This window comes from Zonotrichia albicollis, chromosome 6 (genome assembly GCF_047830755.1).
Source record: "Zonotrichia albicollis isolate bZonAlb1 chromosome 6, bZonAlb1.hap1, whole genome shotgun sequence".
In the NCBI taxonomy this organism is placed as follows: domain Eukaryota; kingdom Metazoa; phylum Chordata; class Aves; order Passeriformes; family Passerellidae; genus Zonotrichia; species Zonotrichia albicollis.
In genome coordinates, this window is record NC_133824.1 from 37,360,835 (window position 1) to 37,375,065 (window position 14,231).

Consider the following 14,231-nt stretch of genomic DNA (forward strand, 5'->3'; position numbering starts at 1 on the left):
GGCAAAAGGAGCTGTGGTTTGAGCCCTGCTAACATTAAACCTGGAAGCAGAATTCTGGCAACCCCAACATCAGCCCCCATCCAACATCCTCAGTGCTCTGAGTCCCACCTGATTTTTCTATACTAATGTTGCAGTCTGACCTTTCCATGAGCAGACAGGTGGGAAAATACAAGTATCCTGTTGCTCCCTGGTGGCCTCCTAATCTGGATAGACTCTTCTGTGCCAGCTGTGCCACCAGAAATTCCCCCTTTTATGCTGAACTGATTTGCATTTAAACAAGGTTTAATAAGACTACCAGGCAGGTAGGTGAAACATTGTACAAAATTATAGGGTTCTTTGTTATAGGTAGTGCTCAGAATTCAGTAGTTCTCCAGAATTTTTAGCCAAATATATCTGAATTCCATGTTTCTGTTGTAAACTGGCATCAAATGCTGTGCAGCTGAAGGAGTCCTGTTTAATTAATCCCTGGATCAGGTTCTCAGGGTTGTTTTATAGCTCTGTGCTCTCATGTCCCTAATTTGGCCTGAAAATATTAATTAAACATTTAGAACTTGAAGGACTTTTCTTCCATGAATATAACTGTTTCAGAACCTATGGCTTGCACAAACTCCTGTGCCACAATTTCATCAGGAGATGTATGGAAAAGCCTTCTGGGTTTTTCTGGGTGTGGAGTTTAAAAGTGTTACTTGATAATTTTCTTATCATTTGGCATTTAATCATTATCTCTTGGGTTACAAGAAAAAGCACTTTTAGCACAACATTTAAGATTCTCATGTCCCACCTATTTCGTTTCTCTGTGTATGAAAATCACTGTAAAATATTTGTCACTTTTCCTTGTGTTTTTTTCTGCCCTGACAGTGATTTTTTTCTCCGCAGTGAAAAAGTTCCCCAGAACTGCTGTTGGTATCAAAATTGGGAATGGTATATTTTCATTGTGATTCCTACTATTCCCTTTGGCTTTCTATCTACTGTTGAGGTTTAAAAGAACATTTTTGGAGGACTGTGTCCAATGAGTCTGAGTTGTATTTCCAGACATAATTTGGAGCATCAGCATGTGTATGTAAAATTAGAGTTGTTTTTCTCTGCATACATGATTTGCTTACATCAGCATTTAATCTCATCTTCCATTTTATTGTCCAGTCATTCAGCATCATGCAAGCCTTCTGTTCATTGTCAGAGTTAAATTTGCATGAAGGGTAATTTCATATCACTGGCAAACATTACAAGAAATGTTTACTCTTTTGGGGTTTTTATTTGGCTTTTGTCTGTAGTGTAAATATAAGTTTGAGCTAATCCTACACAACAATGGAATAGAATATATGCAAAGAAGCAATAAATGATACTATGAGATGTAAAATGGGATTTTTTTATTCTTATTTTCTACTGAAATGTAGGATTCTTTTATTGTCCATTTGCCCCATTGAAACTTATTGTTTTCAAATTGTGGATTAAAGGACATTGGATATTTTTATCAGGTGTTTGTCCAAGAGGTTCATCATGGAGATATTATTCCAAATATTTTCAGAACTTATGTTTGAGAGGAAGTGATTTAAGACACTTTAAATAAAATGAGTGTTAATAAAATAATACTGTTACTGAAATTGTGAAATTGATCCAAAAAAATTGATCCAGAAGAACTCCTTACTGTGGTTTCCCCCCTTCATATTTGCAAAGATAAGAGGCATTACAAGGGTGAAAAAGCAAGGTGAAAATTTTTTCCTGTCTCTATTTCAGATTATTATCAATATGTGTTTGAATGCAGAAATTATTAAATGAAACTATGTGGACTGCTTTTGGTAATTAGTTTATAATAATCTGGTTTCTATAATATATACATATAACAGTGCAGCACGATGTCAAACCTTGTGAGCCTCCCTGCTTAGTGCTGTAAATCTTCCTGATCCTATGAGTTTTCCACTGTTTCAAATAATCTCAAATTTCAGAATTTTGAATAACCATTCTAACAGGATGACTCCAACTCTAAGGAGCTGAAGGTATACTAATTGGATCAAAGTAATAACTCTTTCTAATTCTATCCCATTATTTCTAATTTCTTATTCTTTTTGAAAAGGAAAGAAATTCAATGCTAAAATGAAGTTCCTTTTATTTGATCGTAGATTCAGCTGCTTTGCCAGAGATGGATTGCTTCTGAGTTCTTCAAATAGATCCTGGATTTTAGCAATGAGCCAAAGTCCATGGAAGTCAATGAAAAGAAAACCTCTTAATTTTAGTGAGGTTATTTCAAGGTTATGTGAGAAGTGTGGACATTACTAGTTGAAATGAGAGTTTGGACTTACTGAGCTATACTAATGTACAGAGGTTAAATTTCCCTCTATTCTTTTTTCACATTTTGGAAAGCCCACAAATTTGCCAAATAATGTTGAACTAGCAGCATGTATATTAGCAGTGTATACTTCTTTCATTGCTCTGAAGAAACAAAGAGAAATCCAGTAAAACAGTGTGAAGGGTTTGCTCAGAAGCTCACTGGATCTGGTATGAAGTGTATTTTGACACTTTGGAAAGTGAAAACATCAGACACGAGATCAGAGGCTGGGTGATTATCACAGGAAGAGCACAGCCTGAGTGACAGGGTGGCATGCCTGGCTGGGCACAAAGCACACAATGGTGCCTTGGCTTTTAGAATTCTGCTATGCTAAAAGCGAAAAACAGATCAGATAATAAAGGTCTGCAAAATTTCTGTCAGCCTGTGCACTCCAGTGCACGTCAGCATTGTGAAAGGATGATATTTCATTGCACTGTGCAGAGGCTGAAAGTCATCTGAGTATGAAAAACCTTTCTAAGGTTCTGTAACCTCTCAAACCTTTCCTCAGTCTTGATCTGACATTTATTATGTGCAGGCCTAGCATCCTGGTCCAGCACATCAAAGCTGTTTTGCATGGATTAAACACGGACCCAAATGATTTGCTGGACTCAGAATGAAATATCTCATCAAGTATATTTTTAATCTGGTAGCAGCCAGGAGCTTTTCTTCATTAAGATTGCAGCCCCAGTGTTGTCAATGACATGGAATCCTACACAAAGGATTTGTGTAAACCTGCACAGAACACTTAAATCTGCATTGCATCCAGGTATGCTCCAGCCAATGGGCCAGTGGAGTACAGGTGAATAATGTGAAATTTATTATGAACAGGAGTTTATGTCATGTCTGTGAAAATAGGAACGGGGAGTAATGTGTTTCCTTGAAGCACAGAGGTATAGACAGATCTGGGACTTAAAATGATTCTGCATGGCAGCATTCTGAAGTTGTTTTTCTGTTATTTAAAGTACCCAATATACAATGTATATGTTTTATTCTGCTCTAATATTGCAGAGTAGTGTAGTGTAATCTTACAATTTACCCCATGTTTTCTGTGCATTGTGTGCTGATATCTACATAATTTTAAAATGAAACAACTTCATTGCTCTTTATTTTTATTTTATCATTTACCTACAGAAAAATTTTACCAAAGCAAAATTATACACGATGACATTGCAGGAGAGGGATGGAAGGGAAAAAAAAAAAGCAAAAAATAATCCAACAAACCAACCAGAGGGCAGAATGCTGTTTACCATTTATCAAATAAATGCAAACCATACTTCTTAACTTCAGGTCATTTTGGTCTTTTCTTTAGAATTCAGTCTAAATCTACCCTGCAACAAAATAAAAATGAATTTTTCAAGACTGGTTCATTTCCTCTGGTGTAGGTAGCTTGTCAAGTGCTCCCACCTCTGAAAAACAGGAGAAAAAGGTAATTAACACATATGTAAATATGCATATTTATCTTAGCAATTAAGTAATGAAATCCAGTTTCAGTAATACATAATTTTAGTAATATTTTTCTCAATTAGAAAAGACAAATCTTTGAACTTGTGGTATTTTAATTTATAAAATACTGGGATTTTTTCCTTTTGAATGTCAATATCATCTTCCTGATACAATTTCAACATTTTAGAAACAGCAGTGACAGAACAACAATTACATTAATTTTATTATGTCAATTGATATTGCTGGATCCCAGCATCTCATAAGACTTAATATTATCTAATTACAGCTGCCATTCTACATGTTGCTCTTTATGAGAAGCACTCAAAGCTGGAGGGAATAATTTCCAAGAGAAAAAGATGAAGGCCGCTTTTAGTTATTACCAAGGTACTTCTTAGCAGTAAAAATACTGCCTTTTTCATGCAGATTAAAAGGTATATCTAATCTGAATCACTATTGCCTGAATCTGAATCCATGAGTGAGGATTTCAACCCTTCCCCCACCAAGGAGCACCTCTAAACCAATGTATTTAATGCAGTAAGGTTTCATTGAAGCAAATGTGTTGAAGGATTTCTATCATTAAAAAGTATGGCATTCACCTGCTTAATTTACAGATCTGGGTTTGTGTAAGAGTTTGTACTAAGCCTTTCCAATAAACATTGTTAAGAGATAACATGTGACAACATTCTGTGTCTGTTGCAACCTGAGACAACAAGAACGATGTCTGCAAAAACCAGATCTGCAGATTCATTTTTTGTTTTTCATGAGGACATGGTAATACCACCACCTTTTCTGAATAAAAACAACTGTTTGTCATTACCATCATAAGAAGGGAGCCTTTTAAGCTCATTTGTTGCAGGGAAGAAGTAATTTGTATTTCTGTGAGATGCTTTTTATTTTCTTGTCTAGTTTAGCAGGTTTTAGCCTATGCAGAAGATGTGTGACTGAGGTTATTTTACCCCTGTTTTGCTGTGTCCAAATATTGATTTTACTTCCTAGGCTCACACAGCAGAGTAAAGGACAGTTTTGGGCTCTTTCTTCACAGTGGTACAACAAACAACTATTTTGTCCACAGTAAATATATATGCTAATAATCTACTTTAAATATGTGTTTGAATTATTTCAGGCCCTTAGGACTAGCTATACAGAGGTTTTGTTTTCAAATGCAAACTCAATTCAATAAACACTTGGTTCACATTTTCAGTAAAGAGAATTATTTTCCTTGGGCAGATACAAATAATTCAGAGAACAATGAGTAAAAAGCATCCCAGGTATGCAGAAAATGAACTGATCTGTTGAAAGTCTCTTTTAATAATGAAATAAAAATACAAATGTACACACATTTCCACAGCACACACTTGCTTATAATTTGTTGTATACAAGAGTAAGAACAGGGAAGTTACATTACTGATTTATTGAATTGTCTTCTTTTGAGACAGAAAATTCCTCAAACGTTTGGAGTAGAATAACCTTTTCCTACCTGTTGGTTTCTTTGCAACAATCTACAATGGTTTTATACATTTTATAGACAATTTTAGAAGAGCTGAAGAGGTTTTTAAAAGCTGAATATTGTGTTTGTTTAGGTTTTTTAAAGCAAAATGAATGAAAACTCAGAAGGAGATAAATTCCACAGTAAAGTTACCATTCTTACAGAGCCAGCTGTGAGCTCAGCATTACAGCTCTCATCACAACTGTGATGCTGTACAGAGCTTTTACCTCAGAGCAGTCTGAGCTGTTTGCCAACATTCAGCTCAGCGTTGTTGCAATTTTGTCTTGCAACTTTATTGTAGAATACATGGAAAAAGAGAGATGTGTTTCTTTTGGCACTAACAAGTGATGGGATGGTATCAGAACTCTGCTGCATCAGATCTGCACTGGGCTGCAATTTTTCAGGACCACCTGCACTCTGGGTGTGAGAGTGATGCCAGAGGTGCTGTTGCAAGTCTTGCACACTCAAATCTGCTGCAGATGTGTACCTTAGGCATAGTCTTGCCTCCTCAGTAAATTTCCTACCAGAAACTGTGAAAGAATAAAAGTTATTCACTAACCTTTCAGATGCAAGTAGGTCAAAAATTCAATTACTGTGCGCACAATGTTTTCATCAGCCAGGGGTCTCCCAAGGCTCCCTGCGAAACAAGCTGCCTGTTACTCACTGTTAACATGGTTCAAACACATCATAAGAGATTCTGTGGTTAAGTTAACGAGTACTCTGGGGAGGGGAAAAAACCACCAAAACTATCTGAAATTCCTTTTTCCTTAAAATCCTTGATGGAAAACCTCCTTTCATGGAAGCGCAGAGCTCCTCTAAGGACTGCAGTTCTGAGAATCAAATTTACCCAGCTTTGTATGCCATTGCTGCATGGCAGCTGCTTTTACACCTTGATGGTTGTGGTCTCTAGGCCTTAAGAGATCTGTTGCAGAAGAGAATTATCCTCTGTCCCCAGCTCTCTCTCTTGTCTCCACCTGAGCCTGCAGGAATGGGTTAAATTTCAAATGTAGCAAATAAATTCATCAGCCTTACAGAACAGTTAAAAGTTCATTCATGTAGCCTGACTTTGCTCCAAATAAGCCCTTCAAATTACATGGAAGTGATTTGTGGCCCAAAACCTAGGCCTGGGTGTTTTTCTACAAGTCCAGAAAGCTGTTTTCACACAGGTATATCTAATCCAATACACTTGTCTTTGAGCTTGTGAAAATAGCTTTTTAATGGCCTAGTGGGGGCTTGTTATTGCACTTTTGAGAAGGATTCTTTCTCCATCTGTAAATGAGAGAAAAAAACATCAGCCAGGAGTTGGAGGAAGACACCTTGCTATTTTTAGGAGGATGAAGAACTGCTGTCTATTAAGAACGGATGTTAAGTAATTTCCCCAGGATGTTTAACTCTCTGCACACAGATGTGGGTACTAGAACCAACAGTCCATTATTACATCACTGAAAACATTATCAGGTGGGTCAGAAGGCAGACTGAGCTCTCTAGCACAAATTTAAAACATTGATGAGAGTTGCAAGGGACACAAAGTTAATAAGCATTTAGGAATGCATTTAATGTTTGCACCTAAAAATCTTGTCTTCCAGTCTTTGAACTCACACTAAGACATTATTACTATTTGCATTAATAATACTCTTTTATTTGAATTTTTCCTTAGCTTTTATTCCCACCTAACCTGTTATGAATTTTTGTTATTATTATATTGGTCACATTTTTTCAAGACTTTTTATCCATGTGAAATTTATTGGATAAATATTCTTCCTCCATAACTTGGAAATATTGTACTTATGTATTGCTCTGCTATTTACCTTAACTCTGCATAGTGGATCACTACCAGATTTCAGTAAACAAACCATTATGATCTTGCAACATGAAGATTTGACTAATTATGCTCATAGATGATTGTATTTTTGTTGTGAGCTTTTTTCCTGGACCTAATGTTCAGTCTCTAATAGAGCTCACAAATTTTTCTAGGTTATCTGGAGAGCTTTTGAATTTTGCAGTATTGCTTCAAGGAGAGTACAGTCCTTTGCAGGAACTCTTTCACATTAATAAAACAATATGAGCATATATTGCCATTTAAGGGTCTTTTGCCAATAATCAGGAGAAAGCCTACATTTTCAATTAAAATAATACACTGAGTACCATATGCATGTCTTATGCATTAGATATATGTATATATTTAAATCTCCTTTGGGTAGGAACTCTGTAATTGTAGAAATCTGTGATAAACTTCAGCTTCAAAGAAATATTTGGTAAGGGAAGAGAATGAAGTTCATAACAGAGGCAGCTGTGTAATTTTGAAGTCTCATCCTGACAAGTTTGATTGGGTTTATCTGCAGTTGTGGAGGCTCAACAGCACCCAGGAAGAGAGTTCCATAAACTCATAAATTCATATTCCTGTAAGGGACGGGGGATATGCACAAATGGCACCATGTTGCAATGTGATCTCTACTGCTGGATTACAAATCCTTTACTTTTACATTGGCTTTTACCAGCCATATATTGTTTTAACTCTGGTATTTGAAACAGCAGGGTTGGATTCTTTTCCTTAGAAAAAACAAAAAAAAAAAAAAACACTAAAGCACAGCACCAAAAAGAAATAATACACACACAAACCCCAAAGCCCCACTGTGTAGCTGTGCCAGAACTGAACAGACAGTCTTCAGAGAGTGTTAACACTTAAGAAATGCATTAATGTTTCTCCTCTCTTTATGAAGTACATATGTGTGAGATTGTAATTAAGCACATGTCCTTTATTTATGAACTTATTTAGCATTAACTACATTTGCACTGTTCTGGGTGTTATTTAAAATAGGCTCCAAAACCTCTGTTTTGCCCCCACTATTGCAGTGATAAATGCACTCAGTCAGGACTGTGGTCACTTTTATCGGCCTAAGGATGAGATTCATCCCAGCCCACTTGAGATGTCTGCAGCAGGTTTAGTTTCTCCTCAGGAGATAAAGCAGGTTTTTCTAGAAGTTTCTTCGCCTTATCCTGAAATACATGTTCAAAATAAAGCCTAAAAATTGTCAGCCTCTCTTCATAAGGGAATCTAGACATATATTTGTATTTTAGAGGCCCAGCTTTGGAGGACAAATCCAGAACAAGGCTGCACCCTTTTCATTGCCATTTACTAAATTCTGGCACAGGAAACATCTGAGCATTTTGGCTTCAGCTGTGACCAGGTTCTCAGTCTTTTATTGAAGATAAGCCACCTTGCTTAATCATAGGAAATCTTGGGAATTTGTAGTTTCTATAGCCTTCACTACTGAAATACACCTTTATGGACTCTCTTCTTTGCCAAAAACCAATAAATTCTGGAGTGGCTACAGTGACATTTGAAATACTTACTTTAACATATGAAAAGAGAAAAGAAACCAAAGTTTTTTCAAAGCAACATGACCTATTACACATTTAGAGCCACAAAATTATGATACATGTTCCTAATCACTTAGATATTGTAATCTATGACCATATAAAGATCACATTGAGTGGCCAAATGTCATTTTTCTTCCTTTCATATGTTTATCAGGATTTCTGTTGAAATGCAGAAATAGTTTTGTGTCCAAGTAGTCAGTTCAACAGTAAATAAACTACTTAATATAAAAAACAAATCAAAAAATATTGTTTCCAGATTTCATTACCTGCTTTAATATCCTCTTCAGGTGGTGTTTCACGTTTACCAGTGAAACCATGCTTGTCATTAAAAGATCTGTGGTTATCTACTGCATCTGATAAATAAATTAAAAATCACAGGAGTTAATTGACTCATTAAAAGCTTATCAATATGACCTGTTGCTTACCAATATGACCTCAGTAAAAGCTGATGAGTATGACCTGCAACAAAGGATGATTCCTACTGTCCAATCTTAGATGTAAAATAGAACTCTTTGACAAGATCATTTCCCCACAGTATTTTTTCCAATTTGCTTAGATGTGCTTTGGGCAAATACACTTCCAGGCATTTACAGAACCAGTTAATACAATTAAGATGCATTAAACTCCTTTTTTATGTATCTTTATTGTTAGCTAAAAAGAATGAAAAATGGCAGAGTAAGTATGTGTAGTATTTGTCTATATGTTACTGAGACTGAAAATATAGAAACACTGGTGATGAATTTTGCCACATTCACCAAAATAAATGGTAAAGGGACAAATATTTGGAACAGCTTAGTTCTGCATTTCTTTTCTTAAAACCTGAATTTGTTACCTACATCTGTAAACCAGTACCCTGTATTTTGAACACCTTGTATATTGATTTTACACGTAGTGAGCTGCTAATAGTCTTGAGTTTGCAAGTTACTGTTTTAATTAATTTTGCTTTAATTAAAAAAAAATTAGTCTTATAAAGTCAAGCAGCGAAAGTTTGTAAAAAGATTTAGAGGTGAAATCTGAAATACATGGAGAGGTACACATTTTGTCATTCTGCCCTTGACATCTATGATGCTGTAAGATTTTTTAACACTTCTGGTGGTGATGTATTTGTCATATGAAAATTGCAGTTCAGAAGCACCAAATGTGAGCAGATGTGTTTCTGGACATAAGGCCTCCCATCACACTTCTTTAGAAAAGAACAGCTGTTGTCTAAGACAACTCGGTTCTATGACAGGCATGTAAGAAACATCTAAACAAGTGTTTTCCCAAATGAGTTTGTTCAGTCTTGCAGGTTTAGACAAAACTGCTGTATTCAGAGAAGTGAATAACACAATGTTTGCATTTTGAAATAATGAAAAAAGAAGCGCCTCACTTACGTGGCCCAAGTAGATAACCAGCACTATTCAAAGTCCAACCCCTTTTGTCTTTTGCCTTAAAGGAAAAACCACAAGTATGTTATTGCATGACATACACAAAAAAGGACATTCTCTTAGCAGAAAGAGTCTTCTGAAAGCTCAAAATCAAGAAAAAAATATTTAAAAAGTAAAGCAAATCATATTGAAGTAAATATTCACGGCGAGCTCTTGCTCCTCCCTGTCTAAGTCTATAGTGTTGCTATTGACATCCATGTGGTTTGAGTGTTTCACACCACATAAGTGATGACTGCAAGTCACACTTTGGAGGCAGAAATTTCAACTTTATACTAGAAGTTTATACTGCCACCGGATAATCTCCTTAGCAAACTGCAATGCTTCTTTATAATGCTTGGGTTTACATGACAACCTCTTCATAAAAGAAGTCCATATGTACATCACCTTTTCAGAGGCAGGTGGGACACCCATTCCATTTTGGTCTAGCAACTAGACATTCTTAGTTATAGTATTTTTTTTACAAAAGTGCTAGTATCCAAAATCTCGAAATTCTTAGCTGGGGGGGAAAAAAAGAGGCAAACTGTTTATAGCCCGAAATGGTTTTGGGTGCTGTATACTCTACAACCCCTACATCTAAGAACAGTGTGCATCCGTGGGAGGCTCGCGGCGGTCCCTCGCTCGCTGAGACACGGATACTTACTGAAAAAACCAGCCCGAGTGTTTCCGAGAGGGCGGCACAAAGGATTAGAGACAGGAACAGAACTCCGGTGCACCTCTGCATCTGCAAGAAACCGCACGGGGTGAAACCGCAGCTCGGCCCGTCCCGGGGCGCGGGCGGAGCGGCTGCAGGGCTGGGCAGCCCGGTTCCCGCCGGGAGAAGGGCCGGGGTACCTTGAGCTGGGGGTCTGTCCCTCGCAGCGCTGCCGTGGCGAGGCCGGAGCGGGGCTGGTCCCACGGCGGGCTCTCACTGCATGGCCGCGGCCCCGCCGCGCTCCCGCCGCGCTTTATGGGCAGCGGAGCGGCCGCGCCGGGAGCCGGGAGCCGAGAGCCGCCCACCGCCTCCCCCCGCCTCCCCCGGCCCTTCCCCGCCGCTCTAGGAAGGGCAGAAATTACCGCAATCCAATTAGGGGCACTTGGGAGCACGGTGCGGGGAGCGGGAGCTGCGGCGGGGCTGTCAGCCTGCCCTGTGCCCGGGGCCGAGGGGGACAGCGGGGACAGGGGAGCGCACATCGCTGCTCGGAGACACAAGGGGGGCCAGGGAGGGCACATCGCTTATCAGAGACCCAAGGGGGGACCAGGGAGGGCATATCGCTTATCAGAGACCCAAGGGGAGCCAGGGAGGGCATATCGCTTACCAGAGACCCGGGCACGGGAGGATGCTTGAGAGAAGGTACCTGAGAGAAAGAACCCCTCTGCTCTGCTGCCGAGCGCTGCAGCTCCCGGGGCTCACCCACAGACCCCCGCCATCCCGGTGAGCGGTGCCCGGTGTCCGGCACCAGCAGAGGAGCGCTGCAGTCTGTCCCTCCTGCCGCTCTGTGGCTGACAGCATTTCTTTCGGGGTTAAATATAAAAGCCAGGCATTCAGCTCTCTCCAGCGACCAGACCAGCTCCGTCTGTGCATTTACAAGCAGCGGAGTTTCACCAGTTCGCTCACCTTAGTTGTGGTTGCAGCTGGCATCGGGATGTGCAAAACTGAATTACAAAGCAGAGATTCCCGTATTGGTTCCGTTTTTCCCCCCTGCCAAATTGTACTTTCTCTACAACAAATTCGTTTATTCACTGCAAGTTCCTCAGATTCATTTCTTTCAATGAGAAAACATCACAGACAGACGTTGCACAGAATAAGTTCTACTTACAGCTCCTTTTCCAGAAACTGCTGAACAGTCCCTGCAAACTTTTGAACAACACACTTATCATTCACTAGTTTAAACTTTTTTTTTACTTTAATGTAGCATAATGCTCACAACCCAAGCTAGAAGCAGCAGCTGTGTCTTGTATTTCCATTTCCTGCCCTCTTTTGTTGGGTGCAGTAGGGTTGTAATAGTCTAGCCTTGTCTTTGGGTCTCTGAGCAAAAACTGCTGGGATGGAGTTTATTCTATGCAATTCTTAAATGCTGATGTACGTACATGGGAAGCTCAGCTTTGCAGATTTTATTTGGTACTTTTTATCATTTGCTGAAGGTGTTCTCTCAGCTGTTGCATGATCCTCACAATTCAGATTAGATAGATATGGGGAAAAAAGCAATATAATTTCTGCAAAGTGATGTTGTCCTTTACCTTATCAAAAGTGCATTTTTGACTGAAATCCCTTAGCTTTCAGATGTTAACTTCCACTAAGTAATTTTTGGAACATGAAGCTTCTTTGTGCACAAAATGTTTTCTTTTTGTTATGTTATTTGAAAAAAAACAAACCCACATAAGTCATATCAAGAGATGTCCAATTTTGCATTCAATAAATGATACAAAAATCTGTTAATTCTGTAAGCTTTGACTAATTTTTTTTATGTTCCTGTAAAAGGTACTTGAAATGTTTTTGAACCTGCAGTTTTTATTCTGATTTTTCATCCACACTACTTGCACCTTCCTGTCAAATTAGAGTGAAATGATCTCTTCATCTCCACTAGAGTCAGTTGCAAAAAAAGCCTTTTTGTATACTGAAAAGCTTAATCCATCACTTGCCCATCTAACTTTTATGTCTAAATCCATCTTTATGTTAGTGTCAATTAAATAATTTTATCAGTCATTCCTACAATTGATGTTCTCATTCCCACAATTTTCTTTCTCAAGAATGCTATTAGTCTTTTTTTATTCCATAGAAATTTTAAATCTCACTGCTCAGAGACAAAAAAAGACGAGCATTAGTCTGAAGCCTGCCTTTCCTAGCTTAGCTTGACTGATGGCCATCTCAGCGACTGCACAGCTTGTTTCCATTGAGGAGACCCTTCAGTGAACCAATTCCTCCAGTGATTTATTTATTGTCTGCCTAATTGCAAAGGCTAAATGCAATTTGCAGTAGCTGTTAGGTTATGCCTAATCCTCACCAGAGGTCCATCATCAGATAAACTCACAATGAAGCTCATCTAAATTCACTCAAGTCAATGGAACAATAAGTATTGATAACAGAACTGTCTCTGGTGTCTCTGAAGTGATACATGACAGACAGGATTCGCTGTCTCACACAGCAAGATGTATATGTAATGTCATAGATGTGATTGTGACTGCATTTCAAAAATAATCCAGAGGAAAACAGGGAAGAATACTGTTGACAGCCAGGGCAAAAAGCTTAGAATTTTTAAGGAAATTATAATATGGATTAAATGAATGACAGTATTGAAACATTGGGTTTGGGAAATAAAATTATTGCATTTTTGTCACAGGAGATTTAGTTTTGAGAACAAACAGTAAATCCTAAGGATTCTACCATGTCTTTAATGATAAAATGTCTCTTTTATACAATTGATGAGGTAGGATGGACCATTTAAATTTTAATTAGCAAAAACATAAGCCACACAGAATTGGCTATCTTGTATAGTAGGAAAAACATTGAATAAAAGTGGATTCTGCATTATATTTTCAAAGGGTCTGGAGTCTGACTCCACAGTTGAGATTACTGAGAGATAATGAATGAAGCAGGAAAAAGCATGTCTGCTATTTCTGTGTTGAAGTTGTCTAATAGGGTTGTTTTCACCCACTCACCAATGAATATTAAAATAAAATATTAGAAACCACTGCAGTCACAGTGATGTCCATCTGCACAAAAAATGAGTGAGTTTTTTTCCTACTTCTCAGGCAACATCAAGTGTAAACATATTGTTTAAGACCTTTCTCAGGCATGTCCACAAAACCTCGAATATTATATGAGCAATTGTAATGAATTCTAAGCTTGGGAGATAAATTACCAGAAAAAAATGTCTCCCATATATGAGTAATTCAGTGAAACAATGACATTACAGAAAGTAAATGCTTTATTGGAGGAGTGACATCATCCAGCTAACTGGGAATGATTGGTTGCAGAAGTTCCAAGATGCCTAATTTGAATCCTATTCAATATTTACCAGGTGATCACTAAAAGGCAGTGACACCAGTAGCTTACATTGCTGTCTTTTCTGCATTGGAAACAATTTCAAATTTTTGAGATCGGTGTTTCCACCCTAAATAGAGAAATTTATTATAACTTAGCAGAGTCTTCTGAAGGCTCAAGATCAAGAAAAAATATTTTAAAAATAAAGCC

At 38.1% G+C, this 14,231-nt stretch overlaps 1 protein-coding gene across 1 annotated transcript; it reads right to left on the minus strand.

Annotated features, from left to right (window-relative positions):
- Positions 1-3,415: 3,415 nt before the first annotated feature.
- On the minus strand, positions 3,416-11,051 carry GAL (galanin and GMAP prepropeptide). The gene is made up of 6 exons (XM_005480163.4): positions 10,892-11,051; positions 10,701-10,781; positions 10,007-10,061; positions 8,900-8,986; positions 5,812-5,889; positions 3,416-3,729 (listed from the first exon to the last, which is right to left on the minus strand). The coding sequence occupies exons 2-6, from the start codon at positions 10,779-10,781 to the stop codon at positions 3,677-3,679; spliced, it is 354 nt and encodes a 117-aa protein (XP_005480220.1). The 5' UTR covers positions 10,892-11,051; the 3' UTR covers positions 3,416-3,676.
- Between the last annotated feature and the right edge of the window lie 3,180 nt (positions 11,052-14,231).